This window comes from Dromaius novaehollandiae, chromosome 5, assembly GCF_036370855.1.
Source record: "Dromaius novaehollandiae isolate bDroNov1 chromosome 5, bDroNov1.hap1, whole genome shotgun sequence".
In the NCBI taxonomy this organism is placed as follows: Eukaryota; Metazoa; Chordata; class Aves; order Casuariiformes; family Dromaiidae; genus Dromaius; species Dromaius novaehollandiae.
The window spans coordinates 65,208,704-65,235,196 of NC_088102.1; the positions used below are offsets into that span (position 1 = coordinate 65,208,704).

Consider the following 26,493-nt stretch of genomic DNA (forward strand, 5'->3'; position numbering starts at 1 on the left):
TCCCCTCTCTTACAGACAAAACCTTCTAGACAGATAATCAGCACCTGAGGATCGAGCACACGACTGACCCTGCTCAAAACTGGGTCAAGCTGATCACGCGTTTTGCAAGGCAGCGCTCTGCCATGTGCAGCTGCTGAGAAACCTGTTGCATTGACACAGAGCAACTGTGGTAACACTCACCATGAAGGCTACAAGAACTGTTTTTCAATTACATTATCCCCTCATAATTACTCTTGCTAAATGAATCCTTCTCTTCTCAGCCGTCTCATGCTCCAAGGGAAAGGGTGGTGTCAGAATGAGAAGTCACGTGTCTTCTGGAGTAGGTCCCTTCACCGGAGAAGCCCCGGGAACATCAAGTGCCTCCAGAAGACGCCACAAGTCTGTTCCTGCTGCCAGGCTGCTAGTTCAGGGGTAACTCTTCTTCTTCTGTCTGGGTGGTGGGGTAGTTTTTTTTTTTTTAAAAAAATTGTTTTTTAAAAGCAATAGCTTGGCAGCAGAGTTTGAATCAGACAGGGGGTGCTGATGCTGTGCATACATGTTTGTAGATAAATGCACTGGAAATTTTTAGGCTGACAAGCATTAAAAACAAACTGTCACACCTCCAGATCTTCCCTTCCCTGGAGATCCACAGAAAAGAGACTCTCTTTTTTGCTATCTGTGAAACAGAATCAACATAAACTTTCTGCCTTATGTCTCCTCTTTCCCCCGCCTCCAGAAAACTGGGTCTCCATGGGAGACAGGTAAAATATGTAAGGATTCAATTAACCTATCACATCTTTTCAGAGACAGCAGAAGTCCTGTCCACCATTCCTGTGAGGAGGCCAGTTTGAAAAAAAAAAAAAAAATAATGCAGTACAAGGGCTAAGTGCTCCAAAGCTTGGGGAGAGACAGCATCAGAGGGTGATTTTGTTCAGCTGGCCACAATGGATAAAGTAAGAGCCAAAGAAAGGCAGGACAAGAACGATCTGCAGAGTTATTAATCGTCTATTGAAAGATAAGATTAACTACCTGAACACTGCAGGAGTGAAGGAGAGAGAATCAGTCAGCCCTAAAGTCTTCTCAATCCCATCAAGGTCCTCAGTGTCAATGACCCCTTCTCCCAGTGTGGTAGGAGAAAATGCTCTAATCTCTGAGAAAGTCATTTCCCAACATCACTACTGGGATATAAACCTCCTTGGCCATCCTCTGGGCTTCGCTAGGCGCAGCCATCCCCCTTTCCAACCAGAAGCGTTTGCCCAAGGCCAGAATACAGCCACTCAAAGCTTTTTCAAAAAAGGCATAAAGTGTTAAATCTCTGAACAAAACAGGTTTAATACGATTTAATACTAAGCCTGCCTTAATCATAATTACTTTCTTCAGAATTGACTGCTGCAAATCCTAATCGCAACCCTCTGCCTTTCTGTTAATTAACTGCTGCAGACAAGTTACATCTTTAAGAATTGTATGGCATTTAGCCAGACACTACAGAAGTTGCAGGGAAGAGCGAAGATGAACATCGTGCAGTTCTTTAAAACTACTGAAAAGGTCTAATTTTTGCCAGAAGTAGTACTGAACAGAGACAGTTATGGTGGACATCTCCAGGTCACATCCTGGAGATGACCTCAAGGTCTGCTTGTCCTTTTTTCTAGTGAAGTTGCATCCTCTGCCTTGGTGAAGTGAAGAACTAACATACAGAGAGAGTGGGACCTACTAAAGGTCAAAAACCACGTTTCCTTCTGCATCACTTTTCCTAGGTATAACCCTGTATATATCCATATTGTCTACCACAGACAGACGCATTGAGCTCAGGCTCACATGTGAGCTAGCAGGACTTGAGCTAGCTGTGACCCAAAAGCCATGCACAATGTTTGTAAGACATTGAGCCAGTCTTAATCTTCTTACCCTCTTCAGCCCTACAAGCCCCAACACCAACAAGAGTCTCCTTAGCGCTCTCCAGGGAGCAGTAAGAGCAGATCATTCCCAGTTTGGTGTGCCTGGACTTTGAAGCGGTCCTTAGACAGCAGGTTCACGGCTGTCTTTTCCTGTTCCTGGACTGGAGAAGTTCTCCTCTCGCCACAACCATGCTTTTAGAACCACTTAATGCACTTCCCATGGGCACTATATGCAAAGAGGATACAACTAGAGTGAGACTCTGCCATCTTTTATGGATAAGGAATTGATCACCATCTCCCTTTTCTCCCCTTCTACTAGCAACTAAAGTGGTGCCCACATTTAGCACTCAGATTATTACAATTTATGATATAGCACCCCAAAAGATTTTCTGATGTGACTGTCATTTAACCCACATCTGCTTGCCGTGCTAACCTCATTTTACTCGATGCACAGTCATCTTCTTTACCATATGTCAAATCAGACAGCATAACGATTTGTTTTCCCAGATAGGTTTTACAGATCTTCCCATATTCTGCTTACACATTATGGATCCCCCTCATATATTAATGCCTAAAAAACTACTGGTCTGAAAATGCTTCTGACTGATTTTCTTCTCTTTATTTTTAATATTTATAGAACATTAATCATGAGGGAATCTAAACAGCAGCACTCTCTTCCATTCACTTTCTGCTCCTCATTTTCCCATCCTATGCCTTTTCTCACTTAAAGAAGGAGATAACCTATCACTATGTTTTAGGTCATTTGCCTAAGTGCTGGAAGGTAAACAGCTCAGAATCCCCAAAACTTCTGAAAATGTATGCATCTGAAAACCGCAGCTTTCAGTGAATGAATCCTTTCATTTGCCAACTTCTATGAACCAGGGCCGTTTATCCACCTTTCGTCAGATTAAGGCTGGACACCATCCTGTGCTATGCTCAGAATGATCTCCAAGATGCATCTAGAAGTCTTGGTGCAATAATTTAGTTACTGGACAGGGGACCCTGTCTCCATGAGGATTTAGCATTCAGTTAACTCTACTGCGTCACTGGGTTTTGATCTTCTTAGTATTACTGAGAAGTTGCTGAACAATGAAAACATTTCATTCATAAACATTGAATAAACAACAAGAGAAAAAGGGGAAAAATATCCAGCAAACAATGTAAGTCACAGATTCATTGAAAATGTTCACAAATAGTTTTTTCCAATTAAAAGTGCAAGAATCAGTCAGGCAAATTACCTACTCTGAATGAGTCAGCCAGCTGCAGTATCAATAACCTTTAAGCACGCTTATTTTGAAAAGCCAGAGATGCTGTGTAAATCCACTGGAGCACATGTGGCCGACAGACCATTCACTGTTTGTGTATTTGCTTTGGACTGTTTAAGGAAATAGTATTAGCCCTTTCATTTCAGACAGGTAATATTTTTTCTTTTGATCAAAGCTAAATAAAATCACAAGTGATATGAGTTAGGTGCTGCTCTGAGCAAACAGGGCGTAGTTTTTCCTAACAACACCTTTGCAAGCTTTTTATGAAAGGTTTGTTAAGATGCTGTTGGGGCAAGAGAAACCTTGTTCTGATTTGTTTTCACCACTGAATATGTTATCACAAACTTAATAATAGCTACACTCCAATTAAAACTGCTGTCAGATTGGGAACCAAAATCCCCAAAGGGCTGTCTGTGCTACAGCTCTTTGCTCTAACTGCTCTGGAATTAGTGGGTATAGAAGTGCTAGTAACAAGCCTCCATATATATTTTTTTTAATCTGCTCAGTGTTGACCTAGTCGCCTCAAGTTAAATCGAATTAGCCTTAGGCCGCAGAAAGCTCCAGAAATGGCTCATGAAAATGCTCATGAAATTAGATTAAACTGATGTCTTTCCAATCTGGGTAAAGGTGGCAAATAAAATAGGCAATGCCTGAGGAAAGTGACCCTGGCTACGTCTTTCTTAACAAGGAGTGCAGTGCGCTACGAGCAGATTGAGAGCGCAGGAGCCGTGCTGACGAGCAGACCTCTGCGCGAGACCCGTGCCGGGGGCTTTCGTCAAGCTCATCAGCAGCGAGGTGCTCTGGACTCAACGCCCTTGAACAGTTATGGTGCATTTCGGGAAGGCAGCTCTTGGTTTACTGTCACCCAAAAGCCATCCGGTTCAGGTGCTCAAAGATGACCTTACAACGCGAACCAGAGCACAGCGAGAGGGAATGACTGGCAGAGTCACTTCAAAATCCCACCCCTGATCTGAGGAAGGATGCTCATACTCACAGCCCCAGAAAGCAACATTTCACTCTCAAAACACAAATGGAAAACACAAGACCAGGTAAAGGGACAGCAGAGCTGCAGGGAGTGACAGAGTTGTGGTCCCATGGAAGTCAGCAAAAATTCCCCTTGTTACTACAGCAAACAGAATTCAGTCTGGCAGCAACTGTGAATCCAGGACTGGAGAAAGCACGTGGAAAACTTGACAAATTGATCCACATAAATGCAAAATGCTAACATGAATATGAAAGGTAAAGCACCCAAAAAGAAGAGAACAGTGTCTGAGTGTCATAGGCAAACCTAGTTACCAGCACGGAAAACACCTACTCTTAGCAGTCAGAGTAACGTGGCACCCACAGCCAGGGATTACTTCTATTTCCCAATACTTTTCCATCCTTTAAACACAAAGTGTAGTAGAAGTACACCCCATTCATTGAAGAACCACCCCATTACCACTATTTCTACTATATTATCATTTCTACTTAATAACCTCAGGAATTATCCAGTTCTTTCACATCACAGGCAAACACAAAGCAAAATAGTGAAATGCGTAAATAAGCCTGCTGATAAGAGAAGCTACTGAGTGTTTGCTAACCTCAGCCTGTTGGCCTAATTAGTATAACAGCAGCATGTTTTGCATCCACGGTGAGGTAGAAAAAGCTTACAAAGGGGAAAGCTTTGTACTTGTTAATGATATGAGTAAGCACAGCTCAGAAAGCAATTCCGCAGACTTTGATCCACTCAGAAGCGCGAAAGAGAGCTCTTTAGGCACTTCTGACAAAACAGGCTTACCATGAACATATGCCAGTATTCAGCCTCTACCATGTTCATATTCATTTAGGAAGCTTATCTGACATTAAAATTGTTTAATGTAAAAAACAGAAAGACTGCAATCGATATATTTTGCACATCTTAAAAACAGCAAGGTCAAGAGAAATCAAGAACTGACTCTTTAAGGTCCAAACAATCACAGAAGACTTTGGGTCTGCCTATTAAAACAGTTTTTGCATTCCCTTCCTCTCCTTGCTATAAATAATCAGCCTTTCTGAAACAGAAGATATGGCAGGATTTTTCTTTTTTAACCAGTCTTTTATGTTGCATTGGTGTTTCAGAGTGAAATGAGCTTGGAGAACTGTTCTCAGTGTGGGAACTTCTCACTGCCTGTCCCTCACTCCCCAAAAAATCCTGGTATTCACACTACGAAGGTCAAATACTGATCTAAACACTAACACCAACCCCTGGTCAGCATGAACAAAGCAAATGAAATCACAGTTATCTTCTGCTATAAGAAAAGAAAAACGGCATGCAGTGTAAAATGATTAATTCACAGCAGAGACTTTAAACACTGGCAATTGCAAAATGTTCAACCTTAGAGCTGTAAAACACATCATCATTGCCAACATTAGCAAAGACCGTTCATCTTGCTGTATTCTCATGACAGCCGTTTTTTTCTGTCTGAGTCTCTGTTATCTGATTAGATTTTAGCTCCCATTACAGTTGGGACAATTTTGCAATGGGGCAAAATTAATTGGTTTGCATCAAAGAAAGGCTCCTTGAAACGTAACACTAATGAGCTTCATCTGCCTGATTAGAGAGCTTTGCTTTTAGTAACACTTGGAGCAAAATTTTGTTTCCGAGAAATATTATATAATATTATAAGAATATTCAAGGCTAAAAGCATTAGCTGAACAATAACCAGGATAATGGACAAAAGATTAGGCTGGTAAACTGTGAGCAGATGCATAGCTGTGAATACTGACAAGAGGCTGCAAGTGCAGACCAAAACAGGTGAACAAAGATGCAACAAAGATGCGTGTGCGCCAACAGAGCTCGGTGCAACGCACAGCAGTATATTCAGAGAGCTGCCCATCACTAAACCTCGCATCTACCCACATCATCTTTTGGAATTAAATGGAAGAGGGTTGAGGAAGGACAGAGTACTAATTTTTAGAAATGAAAGATGGAATAAAGGTTCATTTTAGGTCAGTCAAACTAATTTTTAATACTTGGCAAACGACCTGGGACAAATTATTAGTTTATTTTTAAATTTGATTTTTATGGTTGAGAACCATAATCAATTTTGGTTTTAATTTGATAGAAGAATGGCTGCAGGGAACAATGGGCATTAAATAGATTTGGTATTTCTTGACTTTACTAAGCTTTTTCACACTGTCCCCTTTCTCTCACTCTATGAATGTAAGCAAATAAAAAAATATAGTTTAGAATGAATTTGCTGGTAGGAAGGTGCCAATCTGCCTGAAAAATCACATGCTAAAAGTAATTATCAGAGATTTTCTGATCACTTGGGCAAAGCACATCATAAATGACATCTGTATAGACATTTTCAATATCATTCGCCCATACTTCCTGCAAATGAAAAACATATAATGTAAGTGCAGGTAGCAGAATAAGGGAGATATCTTTCCTGTGATTAAATTTTCCTCTATAAGTCTCCTCAGCACATATACAAGACTAGAAGTGAGGACACCTTGTTAGCAGAGTGAAGGCCTAATTTGCTGATTGGAACACTTCATTTGAGAGAAGGGAGAAAGTCCAAGTTTGGGCAAAAACATGCTTTTACGCAACACTTCTTTTGTGGCCATACTCAGACTTCGGGAAATTTTCTAGCCACAAAATCCTGAGCTGAGGGCCAGCGATCGTCCTGCTCGACTGCCAGCTGAAGGGAGAGGTCAGCCGGTGAGAGTTTGTGGCCTGAGAACAGCTTTCATCAGTATCACAGAAAGTACTTGAATTGCATTACTCTCAAAAACACACACTTGAATTCAGCCGGACAAATAGTTGGACAGTACAACCGAATGGGCAGTAACTTCTGGGTGGGGAAAGACTTAAGTCAGGTCTGCTGCTGGGCACACAGGATGGCAGAACCACACCGCAAGGCACAGAGAGGTTAACTGACTTACGGTGGTTAAATACGAAGCCTCTGGAGTAGCCGAGAACTGAATTCAAATCTCTTTTTAGCTTTCTTGTGCTTTGATAAGGCTTCCACTCAATCACTACCACTTTTCGTCAAAATGATCTTGACCTGTAACAGGCAACACTGAAACCATAACAGTTTTATCCTTTTGCCAACCTATCACAGGGATTTAAATTCAAAAAACTAATTTCAAACACCCATGTGTCCTCTTCCTCTGATCCTATGAACATGCTGCACCTGTGCATAATGTTTCTCCACTAGCCTTCTGTGACAGGTCAACAAAAAAGACTATTCCTGTTATTTATAGGCTTTTGGTTATCTCTCAGAAGAAGAAAAAGGGACCAGGGCATGTCTGGGAAGGAAAAAGCTTTGTTTAATTTAATTAAGTTTACTTCTTTCAAGTCTAAATAAACTCTGGATTCGGCAGAACTACTGGTTAATTAAATCACAAAAGCAGTTCCTTTCCCTGTAAGGGCAACTACATCACACTGTGCCATATGCGACGTGTTCTTCCATTGAAATTCTCTCAAATTTTAACGCCGTAAATACGAAAGAAGTCCACCACACCGAGGATGCCACTGTACTCGGAGGCGATCTCCTAATACAGAAGCCGACAGCTGTAGAGCAGCCCCATGATTATTTTCAACACAGTCACCCAGTCCATTGCTTTTGGTGGGAATGTCAACATTTCCATGGAGACTTGTGTTTCATTAACTGCAACCATCTTATCTTGCAGTAAACATGTACATGGCCCTGGGGGACGGCGGTGACATACAAAAGAGCAATTGGTTCACACTGAGGTCTAACCAAAGCCCATTGAACCTGACAGGGATGTATCAGAAAGCAGCCAGACCCAGTCCTCCCTCCAGGTAAAACAAACAAGGAATCTCTTCTCACTCTCCTCCCACAAATTGCACATATATTTGAGGGTCAGCTCCAGATCCACTGGTGAAAGTTAGGGAATAATGTTCCAATAAAAGACCTGATTCTGATCCCTAAGTTCCTCCCTGGAGAGCACTGTTCACAGAGAAGCAAGCTGTGTGGGCCCCAAAAGTCACCCCGTACCAACGCTTTACAAACGCTGTGCCGGACGCTGTCCTTACCGACCTGCTCCAGAGTCGGTGGAGGCTGCAGAAGCTGAAAGGCTGCAAGAAATTTGCCTCTCCGGGCTACACCTGGCTGCTCTCGTTGTTTGTCCCTCGTTCTCGTAAACATAAGCAGTACGCAGGAATTGACTCGTGCAACTCCAGCCCCACTCAGGTGGCAACTCCATGCCAACATCTCCCACATCCATCTCTTCCCTCCCGTCAGGAGTTGTCAAATCCTCACCAACAGGAGGAAAAAGATAAATCGTCCCTTCATTTGTACTTGGAACTTTCCCACACAAACAGCTCATGTTGCTCAGAGCTGATATGTCCATGGTCCCTGAAAGATTTTTGTTGGACCTACATCATTTTATACTTCATAGGCAATTTCCCACGTTTCTTTTTTTGCCCTTCCTAAGTGTCCCATCTACAGAGCCCACAAAGCTTGAGTCCTTCCTTCTTCTTGCATGTTTTCACCACTCATTTTTCCCTTTCCCACTACTTCAGCCTCTTCTACCCACTGCTTTTCTTCCTCCCATTCCGCCATTCTAGCAGCCTCATCCCAAATGACAAAATGGAGTCATTCAGCAATTTTGTTTATTCCCACCTAAGCAGAAGTGTTGCTCCTTCCTCTCTATGCTTTTACATCATGAAATCAAAATCTCGACTAATCAGGCTGGGACGAACTCAAAATATCTTCTCACAGCCCTTGTGCCCAGCCTTCCTGTTGACTGATGAGGAAACACTCAGATGTTGAATATGAGAGTTTGTGCAATACAGAGGATTTTTAATGGGAGAAAAAAAGAAACCTTTGACATCACTGGCTAATTGTAATTTGCTGCACTAAAATACAACACTGTGGCTATATTATAGAGCAGGATAAAAGTGTGCACGTATCTTCCTGTGTGCTTCAATATCCTCCTATTGACAGAAGATAGGATGACTGGGCTACGACTGGAGACCAGGAAATGATTTTTGTGATTTCATTAGAGTAATTGACAAAAGCGTTTCCTTTCTATGGAAGGTTAACAGATGGCTTGTTAATGTTACAACTTCTTTAAATAGGGCTGTCACCAAAAGTGATGTCCATGACAGCAAAAAAAATATTGATACAAGCTCACTGCAAAATTAAAACAGAGCTTATATAATCTAAAGCACAATGCTACCATCACTGCTACACAGAAGAGTGTCTAGGTGCATTTGCTTTTCTGAGGTTTCCCTGGAAATTGGATGGAGGGACATCAATTTTTGGAGTGCCAACAACATGGGACTTCAGTTATTACATGCATAAACCTGCAGTCAGTCAGTCACCATGCCCACTGCACACTCTGTGACATGGATGTAAGAGGGTGTTATACCCAGGCTTGGATTTTAATCCTAACAGAATGTATTAACCATACAGAATTTTTAATCTTGGGTAGATATGCTTTCATATAAAATTGCTGAAGTGATGCAGAATTGCAGATTTGTAGTTGTAGTGACTGGTATTGCAGACTGAGCAAGACTTTGTCCTCGTCAAGTAAAAAGAGAGGGGCATCATGTGGGCCCCTTCCCCTGGATACCTGACTAGTTAGCAAAACGGGGAGTACGCTGCATTCTGCTGGGCTCCTCTCAGAGCAGTGCACAACACGAGCATCAGCCCTTCAGGGCTCTGCTTTCAGATCTCACCTCTGGCCAGGTGCAAGGCAGGAGCATGCAAAAACCTGAAACTGCCTTACCTCCGTCACAAAACAGCTCTGCTCCTTCATGCCTCTGCCAGCCATCCAAACCTGAGGAAATTAAGCAGCACTAGTTCAGTTACTCGCCATGGTGTTTAGACTTCACTTTAAACGAACTTGTCTCATTTCCGTGTGATCAGGAAAAACTACAAAGAACATTCAGCTTTGAAAATATAAATTATAATCAACTTTGGACCTAATCAGTATGTGACTGCACATTAGATATTCTATATGGACAAAATTAATACTCTGACATTCTCACTGATATTTAATGTTTTTTTTCCTTCAACATTACAACTACTCAGTATTTTTCTCCTTTGCCATAATTCTTCTAGTTTTTTTCCTTTTCTATTTCTTTCTCAGGTATCCCTTCTGCATCTCTTTTCTTTCTCTGGTATCACTGCCTTAATTCGATAAGCTCTTCACCACATCTTACTTCCATCACCTTTTCAAGCAATTTTATTCGCATTAATCCATGTATAAAATTAAGCTCTCAGACTTTTCTGTTGCCCATCATTAAGACCTCCAGCTAACTCAGAGTGAGAAAAAGTGAGCGAGAAAGAGCACAACAAAGCAAGCAAGAGAGCAAGAGCGAGCCAGAACGAGAGAGCACGAGAAAGAGCAAGAGTGAGAAAGCAAGAGAGCAAGAGTGCAGGACAGAAAGAGAGCAAAAGAGAACAAAAGAGCAAACAAGAGCAAGAAAGAGAGCATGACAGAGAAAGAAGGTCAATGGGTTTTCCCCAGGGTTTCTTGAGTTACTTCAGCTTACTTCACTTCATAATAACTCTAAAGGAAATCTTTTGTTTTACCACTTTTAGCTTTTTATAATGCACGGCACTGAAATGTATTCTTGTAAAGAGTAGAGGTAAATCATATAATTAGGGAGGGGAAAAAAAATGAGGAATAACAACCGTATTTCCCATTGCAAAACCTCCGTCGATAGCTGTTTGAAATAGCCTGGTTTATTTTACCAACCTTGTGATGTCAGGTTCACTTAGCACACGCCTTGTCAGCTGCGAACCGAGGGCACACCAACCAGTACGACTGACGCATACGGCCCTGGCATGGCAGGCAGCACACAGCTGCTCGCTGCTCTTGTTTGCCTTCACCTGAAGGATTTTTGAGAGATTGTATAATATTACAGCAGACTGGTCCATGCCCAAGGTTTTGCAGGTTCCTCCTCTCTCATTGAGTTTGGCAGAGCATGTTGATTTTATCATATCTAGAACAAAAAATAAGTAAACAGAGAGCATTAAAAAGAAAAAAAGCAACAATATTTACATTTTTGGGGACGGTAAAGGATATGCTGAGGAAATACTATGACTAAGACATTTTGCTCTAGACATAAACTTTTAAGTAAAAATCTAATAGAGATGCTGCTGCTTTCATAACTCTAACTCAGTAATAGCCCTAGTAGTCCAAGGCTAGAGGAAAAGGGCATGGATTTCCCCCCCCCAAAAAAAAACAAAAAAAAAACCCAAAAAAACACTAGAAAGGCATCTGTATCTTTTCATCCCAATGTCACAAACTATGAAGATGGTTGACTTGCACATAAAGATTTAAAATATCTTGTGTGTTGTGGTTAGTGTGAATGTGGTTGTAATAGGTCAATACATACGACATGCAATCTCAGAGAAAAAGGAATCACTATAGCAGTTGTAAGAAAATATGAATGAAAAATGTAATGCAGAAAATGAAGAAAGCAGAAATGACCTGAATATGCACACTAAGTTTCAAGGTTTAGTTTACCTGAAATGACAAGTCTGTGGCATAAATACTGAGCAAAGCGTTACGATACTAACAACAAGCATCTCCTCACATTGTCAGAGAACAGATTAAGCATTCTAATATCATTGTTTTTCCCCTACATCACAAATTTATTTGGTTTTCTAGTGCTTTGCCTCATCAGGAAAAAGCTACTATGTGTGATGAAAATGCCAATCTTGCATAAACATGAACCAAAATAATGTTGTAATCATATCTTTGAATTAAATTATTATGCAGAGCTATTAAGCCTAAATTAAAACAAGCCCTTTTGGGCCAATTTCTACCTCTAGGTAGAATTGCTGTTCCTATTCAATTAGAATCCAATTTCTATTCTATTCAATTGCTGTTCAATTATTCCTATTCAATTCCTATTATCTAGGTGCTACGTCACAATTCACATCCAGCTCTGTCCAAGTAAGACTAAGTTCATTTGCTAGTTTAGTCCAGTGCTTTGGACGCTTGCTTTTTGTTCAGAACTTTGCACAAGGCAGTAAGAAATACTTTTCTTTTCTCCCCAAAGGAGGATGTTATGGGAGTAATTAAGCTGCTCACCTGCTTATAGAGAGAAAGAGGCAGTCTGAAACAACTAGCTCAGACAAATCTGGTTTAGCAGGCAGCGGGATAAAGTGCGGCTAGGAGACGGAACAAAAAAAAAAAGTGGGGGGGTGGAAATAGCCTTTATAGTCTAAACAGACACACAACGTTCATCAAACACAAGCTAAGGGAGATCCCTGCTGGCAAGACTATGTAATACACGGGCACCACTGCCGAATACATCAATCATGGGCTACCTTGAAGAAAGTTTCTTCCACTTCTGAATGCCCCAAATGCTCCACATTTCCCTTATGTTCAATTCAGCCCCAGGCTCTCACTGCTAAAGCCAGTGCTGTCCCACTCATGCAGCAGAGACCACACACCAACAGCTGTTCGCTGGGGCGAAAGGGGAATTCAGCCTCCATTCCACTATGTTTGTGAAGGATAAAAGATCCTGACATACCTGAACTATTAGTCTGCTGAAACAAGGCTGACAGACCCATTTTTACTGCTTCTGTTGCAGAAAAGTGGGAAGATGGGACTGAGTTGTTTTCCCATTGATTGAAATCTGTCTTTTTTTCTGCCGCATGGCAGGTGTTAGGTACCATCCAACTTAAGGCAATAATCACTTCGGAGAAATGCTGCATCTCGCCCATTCCTTGTAATTAGTAAGACCACATTTAACAATTAATCAGCCAATACCAGATAACTGTGTATTGACAAGGAGAAGGAAGCAAATAAAACAGATCTTGTCTCAGCTTTTTTGTATGTTACATTAAACAAGCACTGGAAGCCACCAAATTTGAAGAGGTGCAAACCAGAAATAATTCTTAACTTCGGTGGACTACTATAAAGATATTTATGGTTCACCCTGGGACAAGCTACGTTCAGAAAAATTTAACAACTGGATGACAGAGACATTAACTTCCAAGCCATAAAAAATGACTAAGCAAAGAAAGCAAAAGATAGTTAAAATGCATATCCAATAAAGGACAACACATTCTACAGGACATTTACATTAGGAAGAGATTCAATTTTGCTCTTTGCTCTTACAAAGGACATAGTCAAGAGACTAACAGACAATTCCAGTGGCTCAAAACATAAATTTAATTGACACTTAAAATGAAGAAAAACATACAGTTTTTTTTAAAGAAACTTTATTACAAATCTGTAGGTTTAAGAAAATATCCAAAAACTGTCAAAGTAGTATGAAAATGCTGTCATCCTATTCACAGTTACCAGTTTTCTCCAATAAACATAGCATACAAAAATTGATAGAAACCATTGCAATTCTTTTTGATGACACAAGTCAGATATTTCTAATTCTAAATCCCCTGCCAACAACTAAGAGGTCATTGGCAGACCAAGGGGAAGATTAACTTGAAAACCAGAAGTTTGGATGAAAAGGCTATATACATATACAGATACTGTATCTTACCACATGTACATGTAACTCAGGGCAAACAAAACATGGCCCAGCACAATATTTAAAGCCTATAAAATCCTGGATAGCAGGGGAATGTGTCTGTATGTTATTAAGTTATTCTCTGTGCTCTGGCTCCCATTTTCCTTCACTTCTCAAACATAATAAAGACCAACTGTTTTCCACACTAATTTATAGAAGCAGCTGGAGCTGCTGTATGGTTAAAGCATCTTTTTAGACATAGAAAAGAATGTTAGCTCCATTGCATGCAGGGAAGTGATGTAAAAATGTAATGTAGCTAAAATGTAGTTCAAATGTAACACAGTTAATAGTGGGATTTTGAGAAGACTGTACATCGAATTCACTGACCACAAGCGAGCCAATACCTTAAACTCCCCTGAAAATCGCAGGCTAAAATGACATTCCTAATGTCATTCACAGATAATTCTTAGAACACATGAATGAGGAAACAACTGTCAGATACATGTTTTATTCCCAAACCAAAGCACAGACTGCTTAGATAAAGCAGAGAGTTTGCAAGTATGCCAGGGATTAAATCTAAACCTGCCCTACAACTTTAAGTCTCTTCCCTGTGTAATTTAACTCTGTTTTTAATCAGGCGCTTGAAGACAATGTCCTGTTAACCAGAGGACATCTGAGACTTCCCACTGATCAACCCTCCTTCTGCCAACAACTTGGAAAAGGCCAGTATCATGTTAAAACACTATACTCAGTGCATTTCATTCATTTCACTGTTCCAACCTAAGCTGGAAAGCACAGGATCAAGAGTTATTCAAAGAATGCTACTCTGCAGAAGAGCAACTACCAATCAACAGTCTCTCATCACCACAGCAAACAAGATGGAAGAGGCAGAACTAAACTTACAATAACTTCCTTCCCCACGCAGTCCAGATTAACCCTAGATTAATCTGGGCTACCTGGAATATATCTTAAAAGCCATCTGCTGGTAAGGACATTGCCTTATTCTTCTGCACTTACTGAAAATTTGACTTCTAAAACACTGTAAAGAAACAGTCAAAAATCTTCATTCCAAAGACGGAAAAATATTCCATGTACACTCTTAGGTGTGGACCTTCAGGCTTGGGAAACGCTTTTCTAGATTGTCAGCAAGTGTCTGATCAGCTTCACGCAATACTTCAAGGAAGCTCTCCACCTGGAAAAAAATTGCAAATATAGAAAACACACTTCCATGGAACACAATTCTTATACTGAACTTAGACTAAGGGCTTTTCCACTTCTGTATCTTCCCACCAAACAGCAGCCAGGAATAGCCATTGCACAGATAGTGGAAAATGCTCCATGGTAGATACTTCCCTCCTAAACCCTGTAATTTCAGTCAGCCCTAAGTCCAAAACATATAAGGATTTATTGCCTTCCCAAAACTCTTATTGTTTAAAAATACATAAAGAAAAGCTCCCTATGAAATATGACTATAATCATTCTATAAGACTGTAAGGGACAGATTTTCAGCTAGTGTAAGTTTGCCCACCTTCATTCATTTCAGCACAGTTTGGCCCTTGTATAAGCCAATGATCTAGGCAAAGTTATGGCTGAAGTAAGCCAGAAGAGGGAGAGGGCAAGACTGCCTAATTTCACATGTTACCTGTTTATAAGCAATTTTGTCGTATGTCCGTATCTGCCATGCCAACAGAGTAGTATTTTTTTCAGCTATGTTAAAGACATACTCACCGATGTGAAATACAGAGGCAAGAGGTTCTGAAATGCACAGGAACATGTCTGTTCATTTAAATGTCCCTGGTTTAGTCCTTCTAATATATTTTCCTGGAAAATTAAAAGATGAGAAATACAACTATCATGTCATGAACAGCTGTCAAAGGAACAAACTCTCAGCTGTGCAGGCAGTGTGTACAGTATGCGCTTTGCTCTCACAACAGGTAAAACAACCATGGAACAGAACTCAACAGTTCTATGACAATACCAAACCTAACTAATACAAAAATGTCAAAAAGGTATGAAAACAGTGTCTTAGTCTTAATACACCCACAATAAAGTCCAGCTAAGAAGGTGATAATATAATAGAGGGGCTGACATTCTTTCCTTTCCTTAAGTAAATTGATTTCCATTCAGGAGAAATTGGTGACATACACCTCAAGAATTTACCATCTAGAAACTCAGCCCTGAAGGCACACACCTCAGAACACCTGTGTCCCTCTCATTTAACACAGGGACCTGCTCCTCAATTCTCTGGTCGATTTCCTGTATGGAATTTTTGATTGCATAATGGGAAAAGATCACAGAAAAATGCCCCCTTAATATTAACATCTTTTTTTCTCACTTATCCTTTAAAAGTGTTCTTAAAATTTTATTTTTACCTTGGTCAGCTCTTGAAGCATATTAGAAAGTAGTTCACAACAGATATCCTTCAAAATTTTCAAATGGAAATCTTCCTCATGCAGTTCTGCCTTTCCAGTTTCATCTTGTTTGGATTTCTTTGAGTCATCCACAGATCTCTTCCCACAGCCTTCCATGTATTGTAAGATACGAATCAAGCTCCCAATCAGAGGCATATCTAATATACAGTAATAAGAAACTAAGTTTAACACCGAAATTTTTTCCCCACCCTTTCTGAACAGATAAGAATTTTGAAACTTATAGGAAGGTTTTATACAAAAGATATAGGAATGTATATACTGACACTGTTGTGTTTATATCAAAGACTGTTTTAAAAAGGCAAGTGGAAACATAACTATATATATATATATATTCTTTAATGCAAGCTAACCTGTATCTATAAAAACTACATGCCAGTGGTAAGAAATAAGAGGAGAATGTCTCCAGCAGTGGCTTAGAGCAAGCACAATTCTTTCCAGAGGCCTGTGGGCAATAACAGACTCAGATTCCCAAGATAGCCTTTTAATTCTAAAGACTGCTCAATGGATCAAACAAATGATAAAGATGCATTTAAGTAAGTGCCTTATCTCCTTCTCTTAGAATAACCACTATCAAGACCTCATATCTTAGCAAAGACGAATTATGCAATTTTCGTGCATCAAACTTTGCTCAGTGCAGAGCGGACTGAACACAATCTGCAGATTCTATCATCAAAACTCTTCATGCCTGGACTTTGAACCAGCTGTGATTTTTAGGGTCATGAGTAAAGAACCTTACAGTGTTCAAACATGCATCTGATTTTTGGGTTCTGAACTGGCAGCTAGTAAATAGTAATAAATTAACCATCTTTCACCCCATATACATAAAGTCAATTGTAAAAATAGTTAACAAAAGGAAAAAAAGAAAATCAAGAAAAAAGCATCACTTGCTTTTCCTCATCTTGATGTATTCTTGTTCCGTCTGTGAAGCAAACATAGCAGACAATACAGACAAAATAGAGGCCAATACAGTTTTCTGCTCCTGAACAATGATCGCTGGATCGTCTGGTTGGCAGAGTTCATGACAAACTAGGTCATAAAGCAAACTCCAAGTCTCTTTTCCTCCATCAGGAGCCTGCACTTGAGAAGGGAAGAAAAAAAAAAAAAAAAACCAAAACACACAAACCCAACAAATTTAATCTAGGAACATTTTTTTCCCATTAAATATCCGATGACCTAAAAGTTACTGCCATTCTTGGTCCCATCACGTGTAGCAATTCAAGTGTCTTACCAATAGCCTGAATGCCCTCATCCACCGTGGTTAGGAGCTGCAAGATATGCATATAGACATCAAGTCCTTCTGGATTATCAGAGCTGCACAGAACACAACAAAAACCAAAGCCAAATTAAAGACCTGATTACCAAGAAGTTCATACTTTCAATCCGTTTCAGATCCTCAACAGACCATGAGCAATCACTGCAGTGTTCTTTGATTATAAGCTAGTTGGCTAATTTTAAATGGTAAGTAGAGGCATATGTATTCCACCAATACGGCAAACAATGTAGCTCCCACTGAAAAGAGATTTTCAAGATATGGGTCTTAACAAGGTTATGAGGAGTCTCCCCAGCCACAAAACTGAAAGGAAAACTCACATACCGGACTTGTTTGGCTGCTTCAAGTATACAAGGCACAATCTTAAAATCTGGAAGTTCTTCAGGGGAATCATCTATAGATGGTCCCATGGACTGACAAGTGCCATTTTTAATCCAGTTTAACATTAGCTCTTCATCTAGATCAAAGAGTTTGTCCACCACTTCACCCACTTTTACCAGCAATTCAACTGCACAAGAAAGAATACATCAAATTCAAGAACAGAAAAAATTAAGAGCAAAAATGAGTTCACAAAATGCTAACATAAGAAAGTAATCAGAGTAAATATAGTGCTGAAACATATTATAGTTTCACTCATGATCTACTGACAATTACTATGCCTAATTCCTTTCTGTGGCAAAAATGAGGTGAAGAGTTTGATAAACAGGGATTGTTGGAAAGCCCACTGACAGCTTCTAGTTTATCATGCCATTTACAAAGTAAGAACTTCATTCTGCAAAGAGACTTTGAGCTTGAGGCTCCTGAAAAGTCGTAACTTCAGCTTCTGAAATCATAACCCCCACGATTTGTCCCTAAATATACACAGTTTTCTGCTAACCTTTCACCTGTCAATCAACATATTACTTAAATAGATCTGTGATTTCAATTGGACTGAGTGTGATTTCTGTGCATTGCATCTTTTAAAAAGAACAGCAGAGTTGGCATTCTTCAAATTCTAAAAGCTTAATTATCAGGATTTCTAGGCAAGTGATTATTGCTGTTACAATTCAATTGAACTTGCAAAATAATTGCTGTTCAAAATGTTTCCATTATTTGTTGTCTAATTAGGATTTTGCTAGATTAGTGCTATCAAGAAAAAGATGACACTTAAGTACCACTGACTGTGTAACAAAGCTTATGTAGTATTCTGCTGCCAAAGTAACTGAACCATTCTAACACTTAGCATTCCTCAAATCCAGTAGTTTTAAAAATGGAAACTACATCTCTGATTCAAACAAATTTTAAATTAGGTCTTATTTCAAGGATCAAGAGTGATAAGTGTATGTCTCTTAATAAGGACTATGTTTTTTCCCTTACTGCGCCAAATTAAAATTTCTCCATTAGACTTTGTTTTAATCTCCCACAAAGCTCTTTTACTCATATGTGGGTGGGGGTTTTTTTGTTGCGTTTATATACATCTATAAACCCTGCAAAAGCAGCCCAAGTTTATTTTGGTGTCCTTTAAATTCATGAGGTCCACTTTATTATAAAGAAATTCTGCACTCCCAATTGGAAATACCTGTCTTTAGTGAATACTTCAGTGACTACTTTTTCTGCAAACATCCACTGATTTACAGCTTGCTATGGCAACTTACCATTTGTAGAGCTTGACATGATAAAGCAAAGACAGTCATAGACAGAAGGGCTTTCTCGAATCCTCTCAACCCAGACATTGGCCACCTCAGGTTGGGAGAGGCAAGTTAACAGCAACCTAGACAAGAATTGCCCATTTAACAGATTAGAAACCAAAAGATTGGTTTTAACTGTACCACTGTAAATCCAGAATAATTACAGTGATGTGACAGAAAGAGAAATACAGCCCACAGCAAATCATTTCAAGAACAATGTGGAAATGACAAAGGGATAGGATGGGAAAAAAATAATCAGTCCATCTGTCAATTTTCTTCATAGAACTGTATTAATTAGTGATATATTAATTACTAAGAAGTCCCACCTGCTTGTTTCCAGAAGAGTTGGAGAGTCTGAATCACACAAACGTTGCAATAACACTTGGCTGTAAGCAAAAAATTCAAGACAGAGTTTTAATAAATAACATCTTTGTGAAAAAAGACAGTAAAAAGATTAATTTTATAGCTGCAGCCATATTCTAAGATTACAGCCAGCCTTTCCAGCTCGTGCACGCACCTCCAGTTTTTCAACATTGCCACACTTAGAAGTTAATGATTCAACAGCTTGATTCATGATGGCAAAAAAAATGATGGTCTGTATCCCTTCTTTCATCTTCACTGAACACTTCTCAATCAGTTATGGCGAGCCAAAAAGGCTTGAATGAAGATGAGGCAAGGAAAGCAAACTTAGTTCCTTTTATAATATATTTTGCATGACTGTGAGAGTCCAGCAAATAAGTAAATTTAATTTAAATCATCTTCCTTGCATTTAACAGGACAGAAGAAATCATCGCATTCATTTTTCTCAAGTCAAATTATTAGTTAAAAAAAACTAATAATTAAAATTCACCTATTCCGTCCAAAATCCATTACTAAGACCAACTATCACACATGCATGTATAAAGCACATACACACTTACCCAAGATTCTCATCTTTGCTAATGGACATGCATATGTCTTGAAAACAAGCCATATTTCCCAGTATTCCCACACAGATTTCCTGAAAAGTTAAAACGCACTGTTATTAAACTGCTGCAACATAGTTCACAATTTTGTTTCTGTGGCCATCATACAAAGTAAGAAAAGTTTAAAGACGTTTTCCAGTTTGATTTCTGAGCTCATACAATCCATCAATTTCAAGGCAGAGATGCAGATCTTCTAAAGGATGTTGCCAGACTGGCTGAAAACATGAGAGATACTATTCAGATATTTATCATAGTTAAGGTGTTCCATAAAAGAGAACATACCTTAAAACCAACTTTGCTCGCATTCTTTCTTTCTCTATATGTATATACACACACACACTGTTTTGAAGCTAATTTGGCACCCCTACTCCTAAAGCCATACAGAGTCCTAAGAACAAAAACATCAACATATAAATGCAACACTCACAGATACTCACTTCCTCCTAAAAGAAAGGGGTCTCAATATAAACTTCCAGCAAAACCCATCTTCTGAGTGTAGAGATTTTTTAAAACAAATGTGGTGCATCCCATTAGGATGTTCAACCCCAGACAATCATCAAAAAAAGTGCACATTTCTACAAACAGAAGTGAGAGAAAAACCTGCAAGCAATTGGTACTAACCTGAAAAACCTGCAAGCAATTGGTGCTAACATAGAATATCCTGCGAATCTCTTGTTTTCAGAAAAGTAAAGTTGGCAATCAACCCTGACCAGTCAAAGACATCATCTTTATGAAAGTTTTGCTATCTCCACTAAATTTCACCATACTTTCTAGCTGCCACTATTACTACTATTAGCAGCACAGCCAAATTGCATTGGTTTCCAATTCTCTGTTGTACTTTCATATGACAAAGTCCTGAACTTTCAAAATGTATGCATCTCTAACTCATCTCCTCCTGAAGCAAAGCTTCTGGTAACTTCAAAGGAAGCGGGAGTTATACCTATACTGAGTACCTTTGAGAACTCTACCTTAAATTTCTAAACACTAGTGAACTGTGACATATAATCTGCAAAACAATTATATCAAAACAAAGCGGGAAGAAAAAAAGCTTTAAGTACTCATGTCTAACAGTTCCCAATACCTAAGATTATTTTCACAGATCTGATTTAACAAATTCATGATCTCTTCTATTCAGTAATCATGAAACAAATAATGAGATAAAAAGGAAGTCCAATCATTACTGATTTTTATAGCAAGCCTTGTTATGAGGTTTGGAACACTTAATCCTTTATCAATAGCAACATATATCAACTTCAGCTTTACTGAAACAATTATTCATCAGATCATGTTAGAGACACTGTGCAAAAAAAGCAATTTAAGTTTGGATTTTGTGTGTTTGGTTTCCTCTCCTTACTCATTCAAATATGGAATGGGAGGCGGAGGGAGATATTTTGTCAAAGCATCTACAGAGCTACCTACTGTTGCTATTAACATGGGACAGCTTTATGACAGCCCCTACTTACAGTAAGGCGAGGACATTTTGACTTGGCAAAAACTCCCATGAATATATCGGGGGCATTGAACTCTTGAAGAAATAAAGCAACATCCTGTGGAAAAAGCAAATGGAAAAGTAAATTGCCTTCGATAACTTCTGAACACAGGTCAAACCTCTTCTCACAGAACAAGGACTGGATCAAATAGAAGTCAAACTCATTACAAAACGTCAAGTATTCACCCACTATTAATAGCAATAATATGTTATACCACCATCCTCACTGTTCAATGAGAGAAGTTCAGCATGCCCCTATGATTAAAGATGCTGGTGGTATGCTGTGCACTGAGCCAAACCAAACAGTCATATTCAGTTTCTCTTGCTTTCTGTCTCACAGAGGGTCAGACACAGAATTCAGGAAATGCCATCTTCTTGGACCATGACATAATCCAGGCACATAAAAAGAAACAGGGAAGGGATTACCATTAGCACTTGCTCAGAGCACACAAAGGAGGAACGTCTTAGAAATCTCCTCCTCATTTCACCTCAGTAAACCACAAGATTAGTTCTCTATTTAAGAATGAAGAACATATCTTCCACGTTTAAAATATCTAAACAAAGAACAAGAAAATAATTTCTCTTACTTGAGAAGAGAATCTTGAGAAAAAAGATCTTTCTATTACTTTGTTTTAGTATTTGAGAATGTTCAGAAAAAATCCAAAAGATTGTATTAAATTGCCATTATGAATCTAAAGTTTAAAAAGCTAAAGTTTAAAAGTTGTTCATCCATCAGAGACAACTACATTTACTAACATGATGCATTATCATGGCTAGGGAGAAATATGCCATTTTAGACACAGAACCAAGATTATCTCTATAGTCCAACTCCTGAAGATAAAAGCTATGCACCTGAGGTAACTTCAGCCACAGCTGTGGTACTGTGTCCTAATGACTGAAGGCTCCTTTTCAGCTCCTGGGCATGACAGAAGAAACCAAGAGTTCAGACTAAGGTCCCACTTAGGCCAGATGATCCTAAGCACTAGCACTGCACAATCCCTGAGACAGCTAGGGGGAGTGTCTGGCAGACCTTTTTTTGTTGTTTTTTTTACAGTTTTACATTTACACATACAATTCTGCTTTGCATGCTCAAACATCAGTACAGTGCCCAGCAGCCAGGATACAGGAGAAGACTTTTTGCAAAGGAGTGCCTGGCTGAAGAGTGCTCACGAGGCACTTGCTCCATCTGGAAAAGCCGCTCTGCTCCCCAGACCTGCTCCGCTTAACGACTCAGAGGACGCCGTCAGCAGAGCAGAGAAGCGATGCCGGCCAAACCAGAGGGCTGCCGGCGAGCACCTACCGCCGCGCCCGCTCCCCAGCGCGGCCGCCGGCCTTCCTCCAGCAGCGGGCTGAACGGAGGCGCCCGGCCACGGCAGCGCTCGCCCCCAGCGCTGCCCCCTACCTCGTCCATGGACATGTCCCACACTTTGCAGATGTCGTTCTCCATCTCCTCGTCCAGCTCCGTCTGCTCGCCCTCGCGGCTCACGCCGGGCTCGCCCTGCTCGGGGCTAATGACCTGCGCGGAAAGGGGCGGCTGTCAGCTGCGCCGCGAGACCCCCGCGACCGTTACGACCGTTGCGACCGTTACAGCGAGCGCGCGCCGGCCCCGCCCCGGGGGCGCCCCCCCACCCCCGCCGCACCTCGATGAGGCGGGTGAGGATGCTAAAGAGCCAGTGCTTGCTGTAGACCGTGCCGCCCACCGCGTCGCCCTCCTCCCCCTCCGCCTCGCTGGAGGGCGGCGAGGGGTTGCGGTCCATGCCGCCCCGCCACCAGGCCCAGGCCACGCCGCCGCCAACGAGGCGCCCAGAGCGGCGAGAGCGGCGGCGGCGGCACCGCGCACCGCAGCGGCCCCTGGCGGCGCGGGGCGGCCGCCGCGCACCATTCCTCCCCCCCCTCCCGCCCAGGCCGGTCTGAACCGGTCCGCGCCGCCCCCACCCTCAGCCGGTCTGAACCGGTCCGCGCCGCCCGTTAAAGCGCAGGCGCAAGTGCGACGGACGGGAGCCGGGGCGAAACGGCAAGGTGTCTTTATTGGGGCTGCACAGAGGGGGCGCGAAAGGGGGCTGCGCTAGTATTTCGAGGGGAGGCCAGGGGGCCGGTAGCGGTTGGGGTCACCGCCGCTCCTGCCCCACTCGTTGGCCTCTTGGTCGGCCCGCGTGTCTTCAGCGCCGCGGCCGCTCGTGTCGGTCTGCCAGTTCTCCCGGGCGTCGCTAGCAAGAGGGGGGAAAAAGGGCCACTTGAAGCAAACCAGCATTTCAACTCCGTGTAACCGTGTTGCTTTGTGGTGGTTGCCTCACTCAGCTCAGGTTAGCTTTTCCGCAGGACTTCTCACCGTGAGATGCAAACACATACTAAGTCTTTATCTGGGGCCCAACCTAACTGCCATGTTAGGAAATGAATCAGCAAGGAAAAAGTCCCGTATCACCAGAAACACAGAGCTAAGAAATCTGCCTGCTTCGGAGGACAAGGAGAAAAACGTCATTCCCATGCAAGAGGAGAGGCACCTTTCCATAAGCAGACAGGCTGTCCAGACATCAAGTGCTTCCCCGCCTCCACTCTGCTAGGTCAAAAGCAGAGTACACGCTAACTGAAATGCCTGGCTCCCCGGTAACTCGCTTTTCACAAGCCACGTATGCACCGTTTACCTGATCACTTTGGCAGCCCAGGCACCACCAGGCCCTCTTTGGGCAGCATCATAATTCCCACGAGCATGGAAATATTTGTCCGCTCCTATATAATTCGCCTCACGCATGTCTCTGTATGCTCTGAGCATATCCCATGCCCCTGAAGAAAGCAGAGAGATTATGTTAATTTTAAAGACTCTTCCCCAGCAAGAAGCACCATTTCAGCCAGGGGCTTATGCATTACTGCTGGGCCAAAAAGTGTCCCCAAGGCTCCCCCGAGAAAGCTCCTTTACCAGCCTTTGCTTCTACTAGGGGACGATCTGCAAAGAAGAAGAAAGGGGGCTCCTTGAAGGGAAGCCAACGGAGGCTTGGCACAGCTTGGATGTGGCGCTGTAGGGGCAGATGAAGCTCTCTCTACAGAGGGCAACGGCCCTATGGTTCCACACTATGCACTAGGGAAGCCACCAGCTTCACTTTGGGATGTTGGCTGCAGAGGGTTTGTGCAGCCAGTTTATTCACAAAAAGTTCCTTCCCCATGAGCGCGCTTTTGTTCCTGTTCCTTGTCTTGGCTGCAGGGCACCTCCAAGCCTGAGCTGTGGCCCATCCCATCAAACCCTCTATGCTCTGCTTGAAAAAACCTGAGGAATGCTAACACAGGGAAGCACTTCTCCACAGGGGCCTTTCCCGGGGCTGTGCTCACAGAAGGGGCCTGCAGGGGCTGATCACTGCCCTCTCCAGTGACAGAGACCAACAGGGCCCTGAGGGGGAGGTGTGGACCTTCCTGCCCAGGGGTCTGCACCCACGGACTGCACATAGCCTTTGCTTGGGGAGGGGTTTCCTGAGAGAAAGGCTTGTGGTAACAGACCAGCTTACCTCCCACGGCATCCCAGACGAATTTTCCACCCCTGTATAATGGGTTGTCAGCGCTTGCACATACAATAATGGAGAGCAGCACGAGGCAGACGCAGAGCTTCATGGTTCCCTTCCCAAGGCTGTCACGGAGCTGTGAGAAAACCTGAGAGATTAGCAGCGTTTGAAGCATTTTCTAGAAATTTCTGACATAACAGTTGTCACACAACTGTTCCAGGGCAGCTGCACCGGCAGCTGATACCACCCCCAGCACTGATGGCTAGCCCCAGAACCCCCTTCTTCCCCTGCAAGGACTGCGGGAGCAGAGCTAAACTCGGGACTCCTCTCAGACAGGCATGAGAAACTTGCAAATTTAGCATTCCCTGCTGCTCCTTTTGCCTCAGCACAAAGCAGTCCCGTATGCTAAAGCATTAGTCCTGTTCCTGAATACCAGACTAAAAACACTGCTGCTATCTCAGATGCACAGAATCACTCACCACTGCAGAAAGGCAAAGCCACGAGGAGACGAAGTGTTGTCTTGTGTCCTCAGAGTCGGAAAGGGTATTTATAAGCGATTCAAACAAGGAAAAAAAAAAGGAAATTGGAATGGATTCTCAAGGCTGGGAATTTCCCACCAGCACTCCAATTTCAACACAGAAAACATTACAGGAAGCCTGTCCTTGTCCTTACTGAAAGTCCATAGCTCCTGTTGCACAATTAAAACAACAAAAAACGTATATGGCACTTCTTCAAATGTCCTCAGCCCTATTTACTCCCCATAACAAGCAGATTGGGAAGCTGCCTTGAAGACCAAAGTAGGCTTGAAGCATTATAGTTGGCTTAAGTGTAACATTTCTGTTCAGATCTTGTCCTGGAGAGAATTCAGAGAAGTTGCCTGATCATCTGCATTTACCATGAAACACCAGGTCAGGTCTCTTTCTATGCAGAAGAAAAGATCAAGCACCTTACCAGGCCTGGTGCAGGAACCGCTAAACCAAAGTTCCACGCGTGCCGAGGTGACGGAGGTCACGGACAGGCAAACATGAAGCGTTGCTCTTGGGCTCCATTGCAAAACAAACTGCGTACACCTACGTCCCTGCTGGTAATGCTTTAAGGTAGCATGTCCTCAAGCCGTCGGGAGGAAGGCTTGTACGGTTTGTCCTTCTACTGTTTGCTCTCATGGATCCCTCTCAATGGACTTTAAGCCATTCTGCTGCGACATCAGCTCAGTGGGGCTCAGATGGTCTAAAAAAGGGATGTTTTTGATGCAATGGTATAGAAAAAGCATTTTAGCAAAAGGAAATCCATACAGCCACATCTCTGATGGATTTTAAACCAAGTGTATTAACCACCAGGCCCTTCTGGTATGGTTCATAGTTTGAGTACTCACTGCTCTCTTGTATTAGGAGCCAGGTCTTTGAGAGGTGTCTCAGAAAGTCTGCTTGGTGCTTGCTTCTCTTGTGTAACAACTGCTTTCCCTGCTGAAGGCTCTGGGTTTGGCCTGGGTTTTGTAGTTTCACTTTAGGTTCAATGCATATAATGTCTCCCCATTGTGTGGTCTCATACATGATTTAACATGTTTCTTTGAATTCTCTGCAGAAGACATATGTGTGGTTGTCCCATTCATCACTG

The 26,493-nt window shown here is 41.8% G+C and overlaps 3 protein-coding genes across 4 annotated transcripts in view; all 3 read right to left on the reverse strand.

Annotated features, from left to right (window-relative positions):
* Positions 1–11,078, reverse strand: part of TPH1 (tryptophan hydroxylase 1) — a 29,149-nt gene extending 18,071 nt beyond the window's left edge. Inside the window, exons 1-2 of the mRNA XM_026092714.2 lie at positions 10,838–11,078; positions 9,863–9,913 (exon numbers count right to left, since the gene is read on the reverse strand). Of these exons, the coding sequence (XP_025948499.1) occupies positions 9,863–9,907 (45 nt within the window). The 5' untranslated portion in view covers positions 9,908–9,913; positions 10,838–11,078. The remainder of the gene's footprint in view (positions 1–9,862; positions 9,914–10,837) is intronic.
* Positions 11,079–13,246: 2,168 nt separating this feature from the next.
* On the reverse strand, positions 13,247–23,224 carry SAAL1 (serum amyloid A like 1). The gene is made up of 12 exons (XM_026092795.2): positions 23,032–23,224; positions 22,794–22,907; positions 21,366–21,449; positions 19,858–19,937; positions 19,264–19,323; positions 18,905–19,020; positions 17,595–17,778; positions 17,229–17,311; positions 16,889–17,077; positions 15,941–16,137; positions 15,297–15,389; positions 13,247–14,760 (listed from the first exon to the last, which is right to left on the reverse strand). Exons 1-12 carry the CDS (start codon positions 23,146–23,148, stop codon positions 14,668–14,670), a joined length of 1,410 nt encoding a protein of 469 aa, XP_025948580.1. The 5' UTR covers positions 23,149–23,224; the 3' UTR covers positions 13,247–14,667.
* A 175-nt stretch (positions 23,225–23,399) lies between these two features.
* On the reverse strand, positions 23,400–26,122 carry LOC112978930 (serum amyloid A protein). 2 transcript variants are annotated; one of them, XM_026092720.2, is made up of 4 exons: positions 25,359–26,122; positions 24,886–25,027; positions 24,034–24,172; positions 23,400–23,598 (listed from the first exon to the last, which is right to left on the reverse strand). In XM_026092720.2, exons 2-4 carry the CDS (start codon positions 24,986–24,988, stop codon positions 23,457–23,459), a joined length of 384 nt encoding a protein of 127 aa, XP_025948505.1. In that variant the 5' UTR covers positions 24,989–25,027; positions 25,359–26,122; the 3' UTR covers positions 23,400–23,456. The 2 variants fall into 2 exon arrangements, with proteins under 2 accessions (XP_025948505.1, XP_025948506.1); XM_026092721.2 differs by having other exon boundaries at positions 24,886–25,015; positions 25,359–26,121.
* Between the last annotated feature and the right edge of the window lie 371 nt (positions 26,123–26,493).